Genomic DNA, 20538 nt, shown 5'->3' with positions numbered 1-20538 from the left:
CAGGATACAGCCCAATGTACTCAGCAAGGGGAAGGACAGAATACAAATGAGACGGCAGACAGATAAATGGATGGGTAAATAGATAAAAGCATGGCTGGCCGGCCGGCTGGATGCACAGACAGAATATCCAACCAACCAAAGTGGCAGTTTTTTGCTAGTTAAAATTGCCTGAGGGTACTGGAGATTACTGCAGCTTTGAGTTACAATCACAGGGACGTGAACTGATTTTAGACTTTGATTTCAACTGCTTTGAATTGTTAATTGAAATTGTTTCAGTTGTTTATCTTCTCTTTGCCTACCATAGATTGTTCATTTGCCATGGCAAATCACCAGCTTCACACCCATTCCCACCGGGAAAGCTTGACCTCTCTCTGCCGTGGTACCCCAAGTCCCAACTACCACGTTCTTTCGAAGAGCTCCTCAAATCTGGCAAGCACCTGGCGGACAGACTCGGAAGGAAGGCAGAGCAGCAAGCAGGAGCTCCGGAAAAGCCTCAGCAGCACTGCCTGCCAAACCCGGGCCAGGGCAAGCGATGCCGGAAGCACCCCGAGTTCTGAATGGTCCTCAGTCCACTCAGAAATCGTCTCCACTGTCAGGACGGTGAGCAGCTTGTCTCCAAGCGACAGTGGCCAGAGTGGCTCCAAGAGCACCAACCACTACCTGTCCGTTGACAAGTCATCAGAGCCTAGGGAAAGAGCGGACCCTAGAATGCATGTAAGGAGCTCTAAGAATGCGTCTCCAGCCTATGATGCAAATTCACAACACGGGAGCGCAATGGAAGAACTGGGAGCCACTGTCCAGAGAAGTCATTCGGACTTGACGTGCAGCTGCAAGCAGCACAGTCCCGTTCCCCACATGGAAACGAGCGCCACGTACTCTGCCGTGAGTTCCAACAGCAGCTATGGGGCTTCTGCAGGCAACGTGGCTTTTCAAAGAACAAGCTATGGATCAAGCGCATCTGAAAATGCCTCAGATGTCCACAGTCACGCAGCTCACATCCCCAGCGTGCCTAAGGACCCATATGTGCCTGCTAACCTCTTTGACAACATTTCACATCATCAGATGTTTTCAGATGCTGGAGCAAAGAGCACAACTGCCCTTGGATCTCACGCCCCTGGAGATAACTTCTCAAACTCTGCAACGTATCCTCAGGGTGGACTCATGTACAGTAACGTTTCCCCTGGCATGTACCCACCTGGCCTGGTGGCCGTTCAGAACAGCACTGCACTGCCCTATAATATAAGGCAGGAGTCTGCAGTGAAAGTGGAGGGCACCAGTGCAGGCTTTTGTCATTCTTTGCCCATACCTTCCCTTCAGTTCATTCCGAGGTTAGTCTGTTCAGTTAGTGAATCAGGAAAAGAACAAGTAAGCCCTGGATATTGTCCTTCTTTGCCTGCTACCGGGATGGCGACACTTCCTAAACTGGTGTCGTCTGTTAGCGAATCAGGTCTGGATGCAAAACGCATCTTGAGATGCTGTAGCATGCGTGGGGAACATGAGTTGCATGCGCAGCCTTACACCCAACAAAGCGGGGCCCAACAAGAAATGAAAACTACCTACGTGATGTTGAACAGCCATCAAGATGGTACGGAGGTAGTCATGAAAACTAAAGACATGTGGACTATGACCTCGATGAATGACATGATCCGAGGCTTACAGCCTGTTCTTGAATGCAAAGATGCTGAAGTACAAACCATCCCCACGAAGGAGTGTAAGTCTGTGGCAACAAGCCCCTCTGTTGTAGCAGAGGACCACCCTCATATGTACCCAGAGGTTAATTTGGAACCTGAGGCAGAAGGAGAAAAGTCTCCAGTGCGAGAAGTGAGATGGGATGAAGAAGGCATGACGTGGGAAGTCTACGGGGCGGAGGTTGATCCAGAAGTTCTCGGTCTGGCCATTCAAAAACATATTGAAATTCAGATTGAACAGTTGCAGTCAGAATCCGTGATGCTCTCTAAGAAAAGTACTGACGATGTGCTGCCAGATAAAGATGAAAAGAGAATGTCTTTCAGAACAATGATGTATTGCCTGAGAAATCCAAGTTGTTGTGCTGGTTCCAACACGGCAGTGGAATAAGCTTCCCTATAAGACTGCAGCACATATTTTTACACACACATACGCTTGTGGAATTGTAAATAAATACTGTTCTTTAATGCTGGTACAGAATGAGTAATCTCAGCGAAACGGAGTTGGAAACTTTGAGCAGAACGTGGCAGTAGAATTCTTCCTGTTTTCCTTGAGTCCAGTTTTGTGGTGAGCAGGGCTTTTTTTCAGCTGAAACGTGGTGGAACGGTGTTGTTGAAAATGGTCACATGGCTGGTGGCCCCGCCCCCTGATCTCCAGACAGAGGGGAGTTTAGATTGCCCTCTGCGCCGCAGTGGAGGGCAATCTAAGCTCCCCTCTGTCTGGAGATCAGGGGGCGGGGCCACCAGCCATGTGACCATTTTCTCCAAGGGCAACCCACTGAGTTCCACCACCTCTTTCCCCAGAGAAAAAGCCCTGGTGGGGAGGAAATCATATTTTAAAATTTATCATATAAAAACTTCCCTCCATCTAGTAAACCAGCCATGAGAGGGAATGAACTAAACCTTTCTCCCTGAAGGGCTAATTTATTCCATCCTGGGAAGGGAGGGGCCTGTGGGAAGGCGTAAAGAAAAAACGGATTCCCTCCATCTCCAGTTTGAAATAGTACAATCCAGAATTCTGTCCCAATTCCACATTTGTGTTATGTCTAGATGAGGAAGTAAACATACCTTTTTTCTAATAAAAGAAACACAGTTAATTAGAAATTTCTGGATTTCAAATGTAATATTACTCTGCTCTTGTATCTACATGCAAATACTTAAGTTTATAAATGGCTGCCTGTTTAGGGCTCATCCTTGTACTTCTCTCTACATTTACTAGCTATAGGTAATGTTTTTTAAGAGAGAAAGAGAATGCTGATTTGTGTATCCTTTCGTTTTCAACTTTTGGCCCCTAACTTATGCTTTATTAAAACTCTGTGTGCAGTTTCAAATACTAGCAATGAATTACATTTTACACTTTTGACACTGCTGCAAATGCTGTCTAATAATCTAGGAACTAATCTAATGTTAAATACGCCTTTATCACTAGAGAGCATATTCAGTTATGATACCAAGTTGCTGTAAATCAAGAGACCTGTGCAATAAGAAGCCTTGACAGTATTTCTCCTGCTGTTTCTTTAGCCGCTAAGAGGGACATTCTGCGTACTTGAATTTAGTGATTACAGCATAACCAAGGCACAAATATGATTCCAGAGGTGCTGGACTGAGCCATGAATGGTTGGCATGCTGTGAATTTTTACCCTCAAGTTAACCAATCATTCTGCAATTCATTGACTTGTTTTTTTCTAGCATTCAATGTAATTGTTCTTTTGAATGTCCACTAGACAAAAGACAGGCAGGAATTGATGAGGAAGGACATTAGAACACAATGGGGTCGATGATTTGCTAATTGTGGGGCGGGAATAAAACAGATGCTCCCATATTTTGTATGTTGCTGGTCTTTAGGTTACTCATTGAGTTTGGTAACATATACCCTCTGTGTCTAGGGATTTTCCTATTGCTTTTGGAGAGGGATTAAAGCATAAGGGGTTTTAAAAGAGGATTGAGAGAAGGAAAACCTAAACATATTAACTATGTGTTCAAAATAGCATAAGCTGGCTTTTTAACTTCTGAGACTCAAAGCAGAAAAAATGCGGGCTTATTTGTGAATCTTCAAAATGTAAGGAGGGTAGTTTAGAAATAATGTTATATTTCTGATTTAGGATAATTGCCAGGTAGTGAGTGGAATATATTTTGCAATGTGGTGTGCCTTCTTGGGGGTGGGGTGGGGAAGAAGCTCTGACTGAATGGGTTCAGTCTTTCCCCATAGATAGATAACTTCCAGTTCTATTCATCCGCTAGCTGCTTTGCTCATTAACTTGATAGTTAATCTTGATTACTCTTAATTACTCCCTGATTTGTTCTGGTTACTCCATGTTAGATTTGCAGGCTAGCACAGAGAAAATATGAAGGACGCTATATTTAATGAGGGTGCTATAGCCAAATATTTCTGTCCAGAAGAGCAGAAATAGGTATCCCGCTGGCTCATTTGTACTACAGCAAGAAAGAGGAGGAGGAAGAAGATGGTAGGATTTAAGTTTACCTGGAGATCCTAACCTTGGAGATGTAAACAGAGAACCTTACTCTGCTGCTTCTTAGAAGCCCTCTGGTCTATACAGACAGGTACCAAGGTCGAGCTCTGGCTCAAATGAAGCCGGGTTATCCTGAATTTTGGAATAATTTCTCCCTATACAGAAACTGAAACCATTTTTGTTTGTTATAAAAAGAAACAGTTTGAGGTAGGTAGCTGGGTTGGTCTGGAGTAGAACAGCGGGATTTGAATTCCATGGCATTAATTAAGTCACTTTGGCATCAAATAACAAGTCTTCGGCACTGAACCAAAGTTATTTCAGGAAGAGCCAAAGTGATAGCCTTATGGTATCTGAAGAAGGGACTCTTGAAAACTTATACCTTGAAAATATTGCTGGTCTGTAAGATGCCACTGGACTCAAACCCTGCTAATAATGAGAAATGAAACTATTGGCAGCATTTTCACATACCAATAGACACAGAATATATAGAAGCAGAGCCACCAAATGGAGGCCCACAACCAACATGCTGGGGTCTCTTTCTGAGAATCAACGATCCACCTCTTTCAGCCCTGAAGGTCAGAAGCCCCTCTGGAGGGGGGGGGCTGAGAAGGTGACGATTCAAAATAGACAATTGTGCACTGTTTTAATTTTGTTTCTCATGGACAGTCTAACCCCAAGTGTAGATGGCAGTTTTTGTCGAGGGCTGCATTTTCCAGCCTTGGTGCTTGGAAATGGCGTCGTGCCCCTGCTGAATCAGGCACCCCTCCCCATCTTTTTTGCATGCCACTGTCTATCGTGTTGATAGCATAAATAGCATTTGAGACTTGGATCATGGGAGTGGGGACTGCAGCTAGGGGCACTGGCCCATCAGGGGGAGAAACCAAGGACAGTTGCAGCCCAGGACCTTTTAGTAGAAGCAACTGATCATCACCTTGAACACTCAGCTGTAAATAAAGGGTATGAATTATAAAATTGCTTTTAGTTTAGTTTAGAGTGGGAGGGGTTTTTTTTGCTAATGAACCTGATTTTTTTTTTCCTGGTACAGAAAATCCTGAATTTAGTTATCCCAACTTTCGGCCACCTAATGGTAAGTTTTGCGCATGGAGGTTTCATGCTCTCTATTAGTTAATAATATTATTCAGCTGGGCTTCTATTGATTCTTTCTAGCGCACCATAGAAAGGTTATTTCCAGCTTTGCTAACATAAAGGCCGTTTCCAGACGGCTTACCTTCTGCCACTCCATGCCGCAACTCCGCGGCTCGTGCTGTGGCGAACGCAAAATATCGCGTTTTCTCGCACAAGTTTTGCGCGATATTTCACGTTTTCTCTGGCACGAGCTGCGACGTTGCAGCATGGAGCGGCAGAAGGTAAGCCGTCTGGAAACGGCCAAGGAGTGTCACAGTTTGCTTTCTTCTCTTGCAAGAGACCTATATGTTCAGTGGTCGTGGCATATTTAGAATCATAGGGTTGGAAGGACCTCTAGGGTCATCTAGTCCAACCCCATGCACAATGCAGGAAATTCATTAACTCCCCTCCACACACACATATTGACCCTTACTGCATGCCCAGAAGATGGCAAAACACTGTCAGGATCCCTAGCCAAATTGGCCTGGGGAAAATTGCTATTTGACCCCAAGGTGGCGGTTGGCCTTACCATGGAAACGTAAGAAGGGGTCACGAGAACTAAGCACTGATGTAACCCTTCCTGCTTCCCTCTCATGATCGACCTAGGTTCACAGAATCAGCATTGCTATTTGAATTACTGCTCATTTTTTCAAAGGGAGAACAGCCATTGTTTGTTTCTGTGGACAACCTGAAAGTTTCCACCTAGCACAGTCCAATTGTATACACAACATTTTTCCATCTCCCTGTGAAACATTTTCTCTCCAACCCTTCCCTTCTGTTGTTTTTTGGAGGAGGCTATTGGAACCTTAAGATGAGATCTGAAGAACTCAGGAGCTGTCTCCCTACTTTGTGGTGTTTGAATCGGCTTTGATAAAAGGTAGTATGGTGGTGGTGGAGAGTGCCATCAAGTCATGGCTGACATGTCAACCCCTGGTGAGGTTTTCACGGCAAGAGACTAACAGAGGCGGTTTGCAATTGCCTGCCTCTGCAACCCTGGTCTTTGTTGGAGGCCCCTCATTCAATTACTAACCAAGGTTGGCCCTGCTTAGCTTCCCAGAGTGATGAAATCCGGCTTTGCCTGGGCTATCCAGCTCAGTACGGCTGTTGATGTAGGAAGTCCAAACTTTTCCCAGTTGTTTGAGACCCTCCTCTCATTAAGAGTGGGGTCCCTCTACTGACCACCATTGCAGAGAGAAGGATTTTCCATGAAGCGTCCTGAGCTTGCAAGACTTGACTTGCATCAATCCGATCTCCTAGCACACGTCGCTCTCTGTTTTGCCAGACTCCAAAGCACACTCGGCTCAGCAATGTGTGGAGAAGGTTTGATAACTGAGGATAAGCGTTAGGAAGCAGTTCAGCCGGATTTGATCACAGGCAACTGAACACAAGTGAATCGCCACCGGGATGACCAACTTCCCGTCACCTGTGTTGGCAGCCAGGTCCGCAACATAATCAAACTGAAATGTTTTCTCCAGTATATTATACATGTGGCTCAACAGCAGGGAATGAAATAGCGTTTGCAGTTTTCCTACAGAAAGCTCTTTAGCACCACCTTGTGATCACAACATATTTAACAAGCAACTATAATATTTCGTAGAGACCTTTGGAAATAAATTCACAATGCCTGGAAAATAACAGGCTGGAACCCAACCGTTCTCTAAGTAGCATTCCCCCAACTTAAAGGTCTCTTCCTTCAACTTAAGCGGCTTTTCCTCCCAAGGAAGAGCCACTGAAGTTGGAGGAAGGCTGGTGAGATTGGAGGAAGACTTCAAACCTGAGCCAAAGGGAAAGGTGGGGTATAAATACATGGAGTAAATTTTGCTCAGTGGTTGGTAGGATAGGGGTAGGTTCTCTCTATTAAGACCAAGCACAGTTTACAATGCAGCATGCAAGCTTTAACTATTATGCAAAACTCTTCCTGGGGTTTAAGGGAAAACATTTCTGGGAGAGAGCATGTTGAACTGAACTGGCAGCTTGGTTTGGACATCAATGATTTAAATAAATTTAAACTGATTGAATTAGGACCTGCCTTTCCCCCACAGGCTCAAGCTGATGTACATAAATCTTCTCCATGTATACATAAATGAAACATTAATCAACCTTTAACTATAGAACAGCGACCCCCAACATGGGGCCTGCATATACCCACAGCCTGTAAAATCAACATAAATCCCTCTGGGAGCTGTTTTACAAGCTTTCCTAAAAGAAAGGAAAGAAGGTGCTTTTCTCACATAAAATGTTAATAGAGAAACTCTTGCCTGCTAATTGGCCTGAATGATTTTGCATTTTAAAAAGCTTCAGTGGTGTTCTTAGACAGAGAAACAAATAGAAGATGCTCCTGTGTAAATAAAAAAAACAAATGGTAAGCAGTGTTTGGATCTAGTGGTATTTATTTATTTACAGATAATTTATTTTTACCCTTCCTTTCTACCCTCACAGGGTCACCAAGACAAGTTAAAAACACAAAATCTCATCTTAAAAGCCATTACAGCCAACACAAAAACACATCATTCTTAAGAATTTAAAACAAGAATTTAAGATATATACAAAGGCGAAAGGCAACAGTTAAAACATTGCGGAGGGAGGAGGGACCACTGAAGGAATACCAAGCGGGGGGGGAGAGTCTTCACCCCCTGGCAGAAAATGGCAACAGAAGACATAATAGAACTCACAGAATCTCTGCAAGGCAAGTAACGGAAGCAGAGAAAACAAAAACCATGAGTGGTAAATAGAACCGAGTCCCAACAGGGTAGGGTTGCCAGCTGCCTGGAGGAAAAAAATGTTCTGTCCCTTGAATAGAGGCTTGATGGGATGTTCTTTGTCAGGTGATGCTATTTACCTCCAGGCCACGAAACGCTTCTCCTGCCCATTTCCATGCATTAAGCCTCTGTTCAAGGGGCAGGGAACTTTTCTTCAGGGCCGGGTGTTGGATGTTTTGATCTGAGCAAAATCCTCTCCATTGTAGATGATGGAAATGGAAATGGGGATATTAAGATGCTTGATCCTCTCCTGCTAGAATTCCTTCTTAGGGTTTTCTCGCTAGCCCCTGAAGTACTTATGATTGCCAACTCTTTGACTTTCCTCTTGAGCCAAACAGCTTAATCTGCAGAGACTTCAGTAGATGAATGATGATGCCTGCCCCCTGGCAGAAAGCTTCTCTCCCCTAGTTAAGGTGTTGCTGAAAGGCACTGGAGAGAGGCCAGTGAAAAAGAGGGCAACAGAACAATTCCGGGATGGTTTGGGCCAAATGGCAGCTCTCCTACCTCGATCCCAGCCGGGCACGCCTGTTTTTGCTGCAACCTGCTTCCAGGCTTGTTTGTGCCTTTCTAAAACTGCTGATAGAACAGCCTTCCTCCAGCTAGTCGGTCAAAAGGAGTGCTAAACGCAGGCAGAAGCATCCAGGCCTCCGTGTTTTGATCTGCTGGGCTTTGAGCATTTTTTAACAGCAACAACAAGCCGAAGTGTGGTCCCCTCCTCTCCCACTGGATGCAGTGATGGCATTCATGTTACCGTATAAAAACCCAGCCTCCCTTCGGACACGGCTCAGAGGGAGTCTCCGGCAATGTTTCAGCGCAGTGTCCTTGTCCTGGTTTCGGCGCTTTCGTTGACAAAGGCCTCTCTGCTACAGAAGGTGTTTCTTCCCAGACTTCTGGATTTAGGTAAGCCAGGCTCTGATAAAATCTCTTGGGAACGGGTCACGGTGATGATTTATGGACAGGCACGGAGACTGTCATTTTTGCCTAGCCTAACCCCGCTCCAGTGCCTCATGGCAACCTGAACTGAAGCAGAGCAAGCTTTTCCTGGCACAGAGATCAAGGGTCGAGCTACAAGTGACGAATGACACTTGCCTGGCAAGTGAACAGACTCGCGTGTATTCCTCCCTGTTCATTTGCCATGCACTTGCGCGCCACTTGATCACGTAGTGGAGGGCAAGTGCATGGCAAGTGAACAGGGAGGAATACACGCGAGTCTGTTCACTTGCCAGGCAAGTGTCATTCGTCACTTGTAGCTTGGCTCTCAGTTCAGGAAAAATTTACATTGTCTTCCCTTGGGCAAATCCCCATTACTGCATAAGGATCAGGCTGCAAATACATTGGCTAAACTGATCTGAATTCGGCATGTCTCAGGGGTGTGGTTTGTATTGAGTAAATTGAGTATTTCTCAGCAAAAGTCCTGAGGATAACGTCAGTTTGCCATTTTACAGACAAGCAACAGAGGCAGCGAAACTGGTGACTGATTGGTTCTGACATCCTGCTATTCCTCCTCTTAAATACAGTGACTCCCAAACCTTCTGTTTAATTACGCATGGGAAGAAGTTGTTCTTTCTGACCCAATGATGGGCACAGTTATAAATCGCTTTGCTGTGATGACTTTCACTCAGTTATGGGTAGATCGAATAAGCCATGGGCGACCTCTCTTGCATGGATTAAAAAGATCATCACAACAGAACTATCCAGAGCTGGAGCAGTGATTTCTGCAATGCTGGGGGAAATCCATGAAAAGTTTTTAAAAAGGGGGGGGTATCTTAAAATAATCTCTAAGCATGGGGAGGGAATAGAACTTTGAGTGGAATTTTAAGTGGGACACAAAAACTGGTGCTGGAAACAGAAGGGTGTAGCTTTGAGATACGGAGGGGCAAGAGTGAGGGGACAATGGGGAAGAAGAGAACATGGGGGTGGAAGGGAGAGTGGAGAGACTGCATAGGGGGATGGGCACAAAGATCAGTGGGTGATGGAAAGAAAAATGCATGCACCTTGCGGGGAGGAAACTGAGGAAGAGCAGAGGGAAGGCAGGAGGGGAGGTAAATGGCGATGGGAGAAGAGGGGAGGAACTGGAGCATGGTGGAGGGAATAGGATTTCCCCTCCCTGCTAGTCCGCATGGGATTTTTGTTTTAAGAAAGATCTCAAAATGCATCCTCAAGAAAAGTGGCATTTAAAATAAGCCCCTTTTGAATTGTAACACGCTTCATTCGAAATCTCAGCTGTTGCTACTGGAAGGGCAGCTGGGTAGCCTACTTTCAAACCAGCCTGCGTCCCTTTCCCTCTAAGAGCCGCTGGGTCTCTGTGCAATCCAAAGCTTTGCATGCGCGGGCTTCTATTGAAGGGACAGAAGCAGGCCCAGCCGGTGTTTCTTGTTAGCAACCAGGTGTGGGGGATGCGATATTCTACCCAATTGCTCCTGCATCCAGGATCCTCGGCAAAGGCACCAAGAAGACAGATGAGCGTCTGGCCCATTTTAAATCTTACCCAACACAATGGAGCCAGAAACAAAGCATATCAACTACACTCACACTCCCCAACAGCACAAAGTTTCTGGCTACATGCAGGGGTCATTTCGTAGAAAAAGAGCGGGAGGAACTCATTAGCATAACTCATTAGCATATGCCACACCCCTTGACATCACCAGAAGTGTGTCATTAGCATACCTGATTTGCATATGCCACACCCCCTGACATCACCTATCCTGGCTGTTTTGGACCCAATCTTGGCCATTCAGGGCTGAAATTGGGCCCAAAAGGGCAAAAATGGGCTGAAAATGGGTGAAAATGGGACCAAAATGATCAGGATTGGGCTGCTGCTGAGTGAGAGAGTGATCCACCACCCGTTAGAGGCCCAATCTGGGCCGTTTCAGCCCCAATCCAGGCTGAAATGGGCCCAAAATGGACAAGAGGTGGGTGGGGCCACTTGACATGTGACCTCTTTGGGGAACTGCCGGAACTGTGTTCCTGCGCGTTCCCCCTCGAAATGAGCCCTGGCTACATGCCTTCTAAAGTGATTAAATCCATTCTGGAATATTAAAAACCAAAAACTCTATTTACATGCCCCCACAGCTGTGCGGGAACCGCTTTCTCATGGTGCACTCGCACACTGTTTGGGAATTATTCAAGTTACCAAATGATTGTACCCGTATGGTTAACTGAGTCATGTGTGACACTATTTGGGTTGAGACTGCATGGCAGGGGCTCTTACACAGCTTGTGAGCGCGAGCAAAGAGGACTAGTATTAATAAATTGCGAATGCCTTTCCATCTTGAAAGGCCATCTCAAAACTTTTCATATAAAGGGTGCAAGTAATAGACAAGGCCTGTTTAGTCCTTCTAAGTGAATCCCCACACGCAAAGGGCAGTGCCCGCTGGGCAGGGCAGTGCCCGCTGGCCTGGCCCCAAGCACCCATGCATGCAGACACACGTCTGTCTATATGGGCCCTCTGCAGGATCACAGCCACTACAAAAAACCAGGGTGTCAATCATGCATACAAATCCTGTGCAGATACATTTGTACACACCTCTACAGAAGTCTGTCTCTGACTGACATCTGGGGCTGGGCAAACGAGCATTATCCCATTTCCCTCTATGCCCACAGAGCATAGGCGCTTTGCACAACTACCCTGGGCTATGGCCAGTGAGATATGGCATTGGTTACCCCCAGGAAGACTGGCAAACGCTTTAGTTGCACGTACATTCCCTCTGAATCTCCCTTTTCAAATATTGCTGACATTTTCTTTCTTTTCTGTTGTAGACTGGCCCCAAAACTGTGGCGTTCCTTACTTCCAGCCCAATATATTTGCGAAGATTATATCCGGCAACGAAGCAAGGCCGCATTCTTGGCCTTGGCAGGTCTCTTTACAGGTAGAATCGGCGGGTTCAGAGTTCCACGGAAGGGCTGAATTCCAAGGCAACCAGAGGCCTCCCTCTCTCACTACGCAAGATACAAAATGCTTGAACGTTCCCTCTCGGAGGAGCCTGAGTATCTACTGCAGATTTGTTGGGCGAGTAGAGTACAGAGTAGAGTACTTGAGGATACGGTAGCCAGGGCAAACTCAAGGCCGTGGCTTCTTTTATGGAGTCAACCCATCTCATGTGGCATGTTCCTCTTTTCCTACTGCCTTCAACTTTTCTTAGCATTATTGTTCATTGCAATAATACAATAAATACACAACAAGGGAATAAGAGACGGACAACTGGTCTTCAGGGCGCAGGGGAACTGATCTCTGTAGTTTGGGGATCTCTGTCCTTTGGAATTGTATTTCTGGGAGCTTGTCCGGCCCCACCTGGAATTTGGCAACCCCAGAGTATAGCTAGGATGTAGGCATCGATTGAAGAGACACTCCTCAGGGTGTCCAAGACAAGGTGAGGGTCCTGATGGATAGACTGAGCACCCCGAGGGCTTTTTTTCAGGGGGAACGGAGTTCCGGAACCTCTTGAAAATGGTCACATGGCTGGTGGCCCCGCCCCCTGATCTCCAGGCAGAGGGGAGTTGAGATTGCCCTCCGAGGGCAATCTCAACTCCCCTCTGTCTGGAGATCAGGGGGCGGGGCCACCAGCCATGTGACCATTTTCTCCAAGGGCAACCCACTGAGTTCCACCACCTCTTTTCCCAGAAAAAAAGCCCTGAGCACCCCCAAGGAGCTGGAGAGGGGAGGAAGGAGAGGAGGAAGAGGAAAGGGTGGGGGGGGGAGAGGAGATGAACAGACCAATCATCAGGCAGGCGGTGGGGACAGTCCAGGCATGATGAAGAACTTAATTTCCCGTTGCGCCCTCTAACAGAGAGCCCCATTCTGGTGACATTCCTGGCGTGGGTGGGAGTGTGTGGGGGGGGCAGTTTCATTGCTCCAAAATTAGTGCAGCAGTTCCCAGAGGGCATTTTCACCCCAGAGAACCAGTCTTGTTTTTAACCATTCCTCTCCTTGCTTTCTGCCCTCCCTTATTAATCACAATCAAGAATAGCAAAAAAACCGGAGAGGAAAAATATTTTTAACTCGCAATTTGAAACAGAATATATATTAGTCATGCAAGGTAAGAACCTACTAATGGTGTATTCAGTAAGTGTATAATCTACATTTCGCATTAATTACACATATACAACATGAATTCATAACACAGAGTCCCCAAGCTGGGGATTCAAGGGTGTACAGGCAGATGGAAACAAAACAGGTAAGTCTTAGGCAACAATAATGGGATGGAGGTGGGGGTCGCTTCGGCTTATGTATCTTAATGATGTAAATATTTATTTTCCGTATTTATTCCCCACTTTTCTCCCTAGCGGGGACCCAAAGTAGCTTACGGCCTTCTTCCCGAATTCATTTTATCCTCACAATATCCTTGTGAGGTAGGTTACAATCAGTGGGTTGGGTGGGAATCAAGAGGAGGGTTGCCAGGTCCCTACACTCTCCTGGTGGGAGAGGGGGGCCTGGCACCTACCTCATGCCGGTGGCGTGCTCTTTCTTCCAAAATGGCCCCAAACGAAGCACGGGAGTGCTCCTGTGCAGGGCCGGATCGATGGGGGAGCAGGGGGGGTAGTCTGCCTCCGGCGCTGCCAAAGAGGGGGCGCCGGGCAAACTGCCAGCTGCCGGGAGCGCGCCGGAGCTGGCGGCGGCAGCGTGGGTGGCTGAGTGGAGGGCTGGGAGGCCGCCCACGCCATTTGCCTGCCCCACCGACGGGGCAGCCAGCCGCCCCTTCAGCAGGGCAGACAAATGGCGTGGATGGCCTTCCAGCCCTCCACTCAGCCGCACACGCTGTCGCCGCCAGCTCCACAGCTAGCTGCACGGCAGCCCCTGCATGATGACATCACGGAAGTGATGTCATCACGCACTGCCGGAAGCATGTGCACTCTGTGCACACGTGAGGGGAAATGCCGGTCTTGGGTTGCCCTGGGCGCTGATCTGGCCCTGCTCCTGTGGCCAGCGCGATGATGTCACTTCCGGGAGTGACGTCATTGTGCCCCCTGGGAGTGCACGTGCTGCACGTGTTCCTGCCGTGCCTGTTGTTCCTCTGCTGGCCATTTTGAGGGACCAGAAGAGATTGGGCCTACAGATGTCTCTACAGCCAGCTCCAAACGGAACAAACAGAACAAAACCGAGCTTTTTGCCCAGATTCTAGGTTTGAGGCCTCCAGCCCCTGACAGCTTCCAAATCCCAGTGAGGTCGCCTTTGCCCCGTTCCCAGTCCTCTGTGATTGACATATGCATTTCTTCTGTTTTCCTCTCCCCAGGCTCGCTCTAAGCCAAGTGATAAATTTGTTCATGTCTGTGGTGGCACCCTCATTCACAAACGCTGGGTCCTCACTGCGGCTCACTGCTTCCAGAAGTAAGTTCTGCATTTTTGCAAGGATTCCCGGAAGCGTATAAACCAAAGATCTGTTTAAAAGGGTCCTGGGCATCTCACACTAAACAGTATGCCTTTTGAGCATCTCCCTGCCTAATATTGTAACTTGTAAACTGGGGATCAACTCTAGTGTGGTATAGTGGGTAATCTGTTAGATAGGGCTGAGAAGATGGGGTGCAAATTTCCATTCAGTCATGAAGCTCACTCGGAGACGCCAGGCCAGTTGCTCCCGCTCAGCTTAACCCAGTGGTCTTCAGCCCAAGAGTTAGAAGTGTCAGGTAGGTCAGGGAACAGAGCCCCCTCAGCTGGGTTGCAAGCCCTTTTACAGAGCCACCCTCTTCATTGCCTTTTGGGGAACGCTGTACCTGATGTGCATGCACAGAGAGCAAGGCTGACATGCATCTTCTGTTAGTGCGCATGCTGAGAGGTATACTAAGTGAGGTAACTCAGTGGGGGAGAGGCCTCCGCAATGGCTCCGACCGTTGACTTGTTCCTCAGTAAGACACACATCTCCTGGGGCTCTGCTTGGGCTTCTTCTCCCTGGCTTGCTCTTGTATGTGATCCTAGCCCTGAAGCCAGTAAGGCTGTCACTTTGCTTCCATCCCCGTTAGGAAACCCACCTTGATCTGCTGAGCGCTGCTTGCAGGTAGCTGTTTATGACAGCAGCTGTCCCATGTTCACAGGGAACTCTCCTTAAATCTAGCAGGAAACGGCTGCAAAGCAATTATTTGCCCTCTTGGGGCAAACATTCGGGTACTCCAATCTGTAGTCCCATGTAGAAGACAGCAGCTTCCCTATTTCAGGATGGATTACCCCGCTTGTGCTATGGTTCCAACCCTTATCAAGAACCCACAACCTGATAATTAAGTTTTTTTAAAAAAAGGCCGGGAGATTTAGATGCAGAACTCACAGAGTCTTTTACGGTTTGGTTCTGAGCAGGGCTTTTTTTCTGGGGAAAGAGGTGGTGGAACTCAGTGGGTTGCCCTCAGAGAAAATGGTCACATGGCCGGTGGCCCCACCCCCTGATCTCCAGACAGAGGGGAGTTGAGATTGCCCTCCACGCTGCTCAGTGGTGCAGAGGGCAATCTCAACTCCCCTCTGCCTGGAGATCAGGGGGCGGGGCCACCGGCCATGTGACCATTTTCAAGAGGTGCCGGAACTCCGTTCCACCACGTTCCCCCTGAAAAAAAGCCCTGGTTCTGAGTGAATACATTTTTCTGAGAGAATCTGTGGCTTGGCTTTACTGTGATAGCCCTCCTGGTTGGTCAGTTTAATGCAGACAGTGAACAAAAATGAAGCAAAGAATTAAGGGGGAAGAAAACATGCTAGAGACTGTACCACCTCCCCAATTGCACGCTACTTTCTTTTTTTAAAAATAGGGGACTGGCGGAAGATGTTATGAACTGGCGCGTTCTTCTGGGCAAGCACAACCTTAAGTACCTGGAATCTACTGAAAGAAGCTACCGGGTGAAACGAATCTATCGGCATGAAGATTTCCACTATCCTCAGCGAAGCGAGCTTGAGTATGATGTTGCTTTGATCAAGACTATGGAAGACATTCCGGCCAACAAGTTCATCCGCTACGCATGCCTGCCAAAGACAGAAGCCTTTCTCCGCCCAGGGCATTCCTGCTGGGTGACTGGTTGGGGATGTACAAGAGGTACAACAGCCCTACGAGGTAGATTAGGCTGAGGTACAGTGACCAGCACACAGCTGAGTGGGGATTTGAATCCAAAGCTCTGAGGTCTAAAAACCAGTGCTCTGCATATGTATACATATGTGGGAAGAAATCTCCCTCTACCTTAGATCCGTCTGAGATTTCAGTGGCTGCACTTGAAGAGATCTGGCACTAAGGGAGAAATAATCAGAATTCTGCATTACCGTAAGCTCACTTCAGCACCAACAAAAATGAATTTTTATTTTGTTTCATTTATTTGCTTCTACTTCTCAAGGGGAAAAGCAAGGAGCAATACAAGCCTTACCCTGACCTGGATAGCCCAGGCTCTTCTGATCGCAGCATATCTTGGAAATTAAGCAGGGTCACCCTTAGTTAGTAACTGGATGGAAGACCTCCAAGGAAGACCAGGGTTGCTATGCAGAGGCGGGAAAGGGCAAATCGTCACTGTTAGTCTCTTGCCTTTAAAATCCCGAGGTGGGGCGAGGTGTCACCGTAAGTCAGCTATGGCTTGATGGCACTTTCCGCCATTATACAGGCCTCACCAATGGAACTTCTACCAAGGTTGTGTTCAGACAGAGAAGCAAAGAAGGCTGATCTTTTTGTTACACCACACCTGCTACTTCTTCTCTTTGCTCTTCAAAAGACCCACATACTTGACTCCAAATAGCATACAGATTATTCCAATCTCTCCCCCATACGTCAGTTTTTTTTTAAAGGGCCCACATGAATATGTGATCAACTATTTCTGTGACGCTTTATTTTTCTTTTTTAAAGTTATTGGAAGGATTTTGTTTTGTAACTTTTGCCTTTGGACCTTCAGTTCCGCTCCTCTTTACTTTACCTTAAACTTATACCTCAGGAGGGCTCTGGTCACTCACAACCAACACTCTTTTTATTTCCACTCAGGCCCAACTGCAGGTGTTCTCTACTTCACCGAGGCTTTCACCTTGAGAACACCTTCCCCTTTGTGTCTGTCTGACCCAGGGCTTTTTTTCTGAGGAAAGAGGTGGTGGAACTCAGTGGGTTGCCCTCAGTGAAAATGGTCACAGGGCTGGTGGAAGTGATGTCATTGTGCAGGGCGTGGCCGCCCCCTGGGAGCGCTCCTACGATTTGGGCCACTCACCTCCCCGCCAGTTACCTGGCAGCATGCTCCTGGCTAGCAGCCGCTGTAAGAGCCGGAGCGCTATCTCGGCACCCAGCAAGCCGGCCATTGGCTTGGCAGCGGCCAAGGTGGTGCGGGCGGCCTCCCAGCTCTCCTGCGCAGCTGCCTGCGCTGCCGCTGCCAGCTCCATGTGCTCCTGGCCAGCAGCCACTGCAGAAGGGCCAGCTCGGCATCCCCCAGGGTGGCACAGGTGGCCTCCCAGCCCTCCTGCGCAGCTGCTGCCAGCTCTGCTGCTGTAGAAGGGCCAGCTCAGCGCCCAGTGAGCCGGCCACCCCATTGCGCTGCAGGGGGCCAAGGCTGCGTGGGCAGCTGCCCAGACCTCCCGCGCACACAGCTGCCTGTGCTGCTGCCATCAGCTCTGCACACTCCCGGCCAGCAGCTGCACCCGCCACCCTCTCTTTGGTGACACCTGGGGCAAGTGACTCCCCCCCGCACCCCCCAAATAAGGCCCTGCCTTCCCATTTCCACACATTAAAGGAACAGGGTACTTCTCTCCAGGCAGGCTGGCAACCTTAGCCTCTGCCCTTGTTCAGATATGTTTATTTCCTTCCTATATTCCAGAATTCAGCAAGAAAAACAGATCAAATAAAATAAAAACATTTTATAAGGCAGAACAGTGGGAATCCCTTGTGCAGGCAAAACCTTAGCTTGGATCGCACTGAAAATCTCTGCCGATGGATGCAGCCCAAAAGGCCCCCAGAAAAGGGTCCCCTAGGAATAGAATGAAAGGTGAACTGGGGAAAACTGCCCTCCCTGGCCCACATCGATATGAACGTCAGGACACTCACTGTCACTTTTTCAGCTTATGGTACGGGATGCATTATCTGCCCAAGAGACTGACACAGGTTTAGCAGCCGTTCTCGACCCCCAGGGAACTCCAGCAATCACAGTTCAGTGGCAGGGATTTCTAACAGAATTCCCAGCATTTTCCCGCAGTCTTTAGGAAAACCGAGTTAAACTACTATAAAACATTGATACATCTTTTCAGAAACTCAGGGCTTAATGAGTATGAACAAATTATATGATACATTCTTGAACCAAACATGCTATGGGAATTTTGCAAATAAAAAATCATGAACCCACCTATACTCCCACAAGCTCACACATGCCTTTATTCAGGGCTTTTTTTCTGGGAAAAGAGGTGGTAGAACTCAGTGGGTTGCCCTCGGAGAAAATGGTCACATGGCTGGTGGCCCCGTCCCCTGATCTCCAGACAGAGGGGAGTTTAGACTCTGTCTGGAGACAGAGGGGAGTTTAGACTCTGTCTGGAGAAAGAGGGGAGTTTAGACTCTAAACTCCCCTCTGTCTGGAGATCAGGGGGCAGGGCCACCAGCCATGTGACCATTTTCAAGAGGTACCAGAACTCCGTTCCACCGCTTTCCCGCAGAAAAAAAGCCCTGCTTTTATTAATCATTTGCTTCCTGGGGTGGGATGACATTTATATTAGCTTCCTTGTTTGTTCGCTTGGAGGTGATTCTAACCTACCCCAGGTGACCAGCTGAATGGCTACGAACCAGCCTGTGCTGTTGGTGGGATATGGAGGACTCAACAGGGTACTGCTGTTTTCAGCAGCAACTCCGTGTTTCTTGGCACAGGTGTCCGCATGCTTGCTCTCATTGTGTCTTGTGTCTTGAAGGTAGAAAAGAAAACTTGACTCTGGCTGAAGTTCTTAACCAAGCCAAATTGTCAGTCATAGATTTCAACACGTGCCATCACAAGAAATTCTGGGGAGACAAAATACAACCATCGATGCTTTGCGCTGGATCGAGAGACACTGCAAAGGCTCCTGCGGCCTGCCAGGTACAGAAACCAGCTAATCCAGGGCTTTCCCCCATAATCAGTTTTCAGTTCAGCGAATAGATCTCTTTCCATCACAGGAGTCACAGCTGACTTGGAAAGGAGCATCGCTGGTGGCTGAAGACCTAGTTATTTTTCTGTGTGCACTGTAGCTTTGGAAGGGATTTTGACAGATTCACGGAGGCAATGGCTATCAATGGCTCCTAGCCACAGGGCCGAAAGAGAACCTCCACGTTCAGAGACAGTCAACCTCTGAATACCAGCACTGGGGCGGCATCAGGAGTAGGGTCTTTGGCCTCTTAACCTGACTTGTTTGCCCTCCACTGGGAAAAACAGGATGCTGGACTTAGACAGACCGCTAGTCGGATCCAGCAGGGCTCTTCTTATAGTCTTATGTGAAATCCTCCACAGAATTGGATTAGTTTGACTCTGTGAATTAGACAACATTTGCAATTAGACCTGGAAGGAGGGCTTTTTTTCTGGGAAAAGAGGAGGTAGAACTCAGTGGGGTTGCCCTCGGAGAAAATGGTCACATGGCTGGTGGCCCCGCCCCCTGATCTCCAAACAAAGGGGAGTTTAGATCGCCCTCTGCGCCGCTCAGCGGCACGGAAGGCAATCTAAACTCCCCTCTGTCTGGAGATCAGGGGGCAGGGCCACTGACCATCTGACCATTTTCTCCGAGGGCAACCCCACTGAGTTCTACCATTTTCAAGAGGTGCCGGAACTCCGTTCCACTGCGTTCCCGCTGAAAAAAAGCCCTGCCTGGAAGTAATTTTTTTAAAACGATGCAAGCAGTGCGAGCCTTGAAGTACCACACCTCCTCTTTTATTGAGGCCAATTTAGCAACTCACCCTCCCATTTGAGGGCCATGATTCTTTTTAAAAAAAAATAGTTCTAAAATGGTAATGTCCCCGTGCACTGCGATGTAAGGAGAGTAACAGGGCAAATGGCAGGACCAAGCTGTGACCTCTTCCCTTTTGAAAATTAAGCATCATGCCCATCTCCTTTGACAGTAACCTCAGCCCCAATGGCTTTAAACAAAAACGTTATGAACTTATGAAGTGAGTATTAAAGGAATGAACCAGCTGTTTGCACCGGGTGCGCTCCAGCTCTCCTTGTTTATTACCAAGAAAATGGCTCAAGAAAATGGATTTTCTTCTTTCAGGGGGACTCTGGAGGCCCACTCGTTTGTCAGATCAGGAAAGATTCATGGGAAGTGCATGGCGTCGTCAGCTTTGGACCAGTTGGCTGCCAGGTACAGAACAAGCCCACTGTCTTTACTCGGACATCTGCATTCATTCCTTGGCTTGAAGCGACGAGGATGCGAGATTTCTTTTTGTGAAGACCGGAAATGCAAAGAAAGCTCAGAAATGATAATAAACTCCTTTACACAAGCAGAAATTTGTGTTTATTTGAATGATAAAATTGGGGAAATTATATCATGAAGCTATAACTATCACTAGTTGTTTATATCTATACCATTTGAGAACTCTTAAAAGTTTTAGAGCTGATGGATGA

General features: G+C 47.7%; 2 protein-coding genes across 2 annotated transcripts; both read left to right on the top strand.

The window, feature by feature from the left end:
- The first annotated feature begins 318 nt into the window (after positions 1-318).
- On the top strand, positions 319-2076 carry GPRIN2 (G protein regulated inducer of neurite outgrowth 2). Its single transcript, XM_054984258.1, has one exon. The coding sequence runs from the start codon at positions 319-321 to the stop codon at positions 2074-2076; it is 1758 nt and encodes a 585-aa protein (XP_054840233.1).
- Positions 2077-8843: 6767 nt separating this feature from the next.
- Positions 8844-20362, top strand: LOC129331829 (chymotrypsin-like elastase family member 1). Its single transcript, XM_054982397.1, has 6 exons — positions 8844-8940; positions 11800-11909; positions 14271-14365; positions 15763-16043; positions 18860-19023; positions 20186-20362. The coding sequence occupies exons 1-6, from the start codon at positions 8844-8846 to the stop codon at positions 20360-20362; spliced, it is 924 nt and encodes a 307-aa protein (XP_054838372.1).
- Positions 20363-20538: the final 176 nt, after the last annotated feature.

Source organism: Eublepharis macularius, chromosome 6, assembly GCF_028583425.1.
Source record: "Eublepharis macularius isolate TG4126 chromosome 6, MPM_Emac_v1.0, whole genome shotgun sequence".
Classification (NCBI taxonomy): Eukaryota; Metazoa; Chordata; class Lepidosauria; order Squamata; family Eublepharidae; genus Eublepharis; species Eublepharis macularius.
The sequence above is the reverse complement of the archived record's forward strand: the minus strand, read 5'-3'. Positions and strand labels throughout refer to the sequence as shown.

Excerpts from the sequence above, each read along its gene's own strand:
- GPRIN2 (XM_054984258.1), top strand. The coding sequence starts at position 319 with ATGGCAAATCACCAGCTTCACACCCATTCCCACCGGGAAAGCTTGACC.
- LOC129331829 (XM_054982397.1), top strand. The coding sequence starts at position 8,844 with ATGTTTCAGCGCAGTGTCCTTGTCCTGGTTTCGGCGCTTTCGTTGACA. Across the intron at positions 11,910-14,270 it reads CTTGGCAGGTCTCTTTACAG|GCTCGCTCTAAGCCAAGTGA; the intron begins GTAGAATCGGCG and ends TCCTCTCCCCAG. Across the intron at positions 14,366-15,762 it reads GCGGCTCACTGCTTCCAGAA|GGGACTGGCGGAAGATGTTA; the intron begins GTAAGTTCTGCA and ends TTTTAAAAATAG.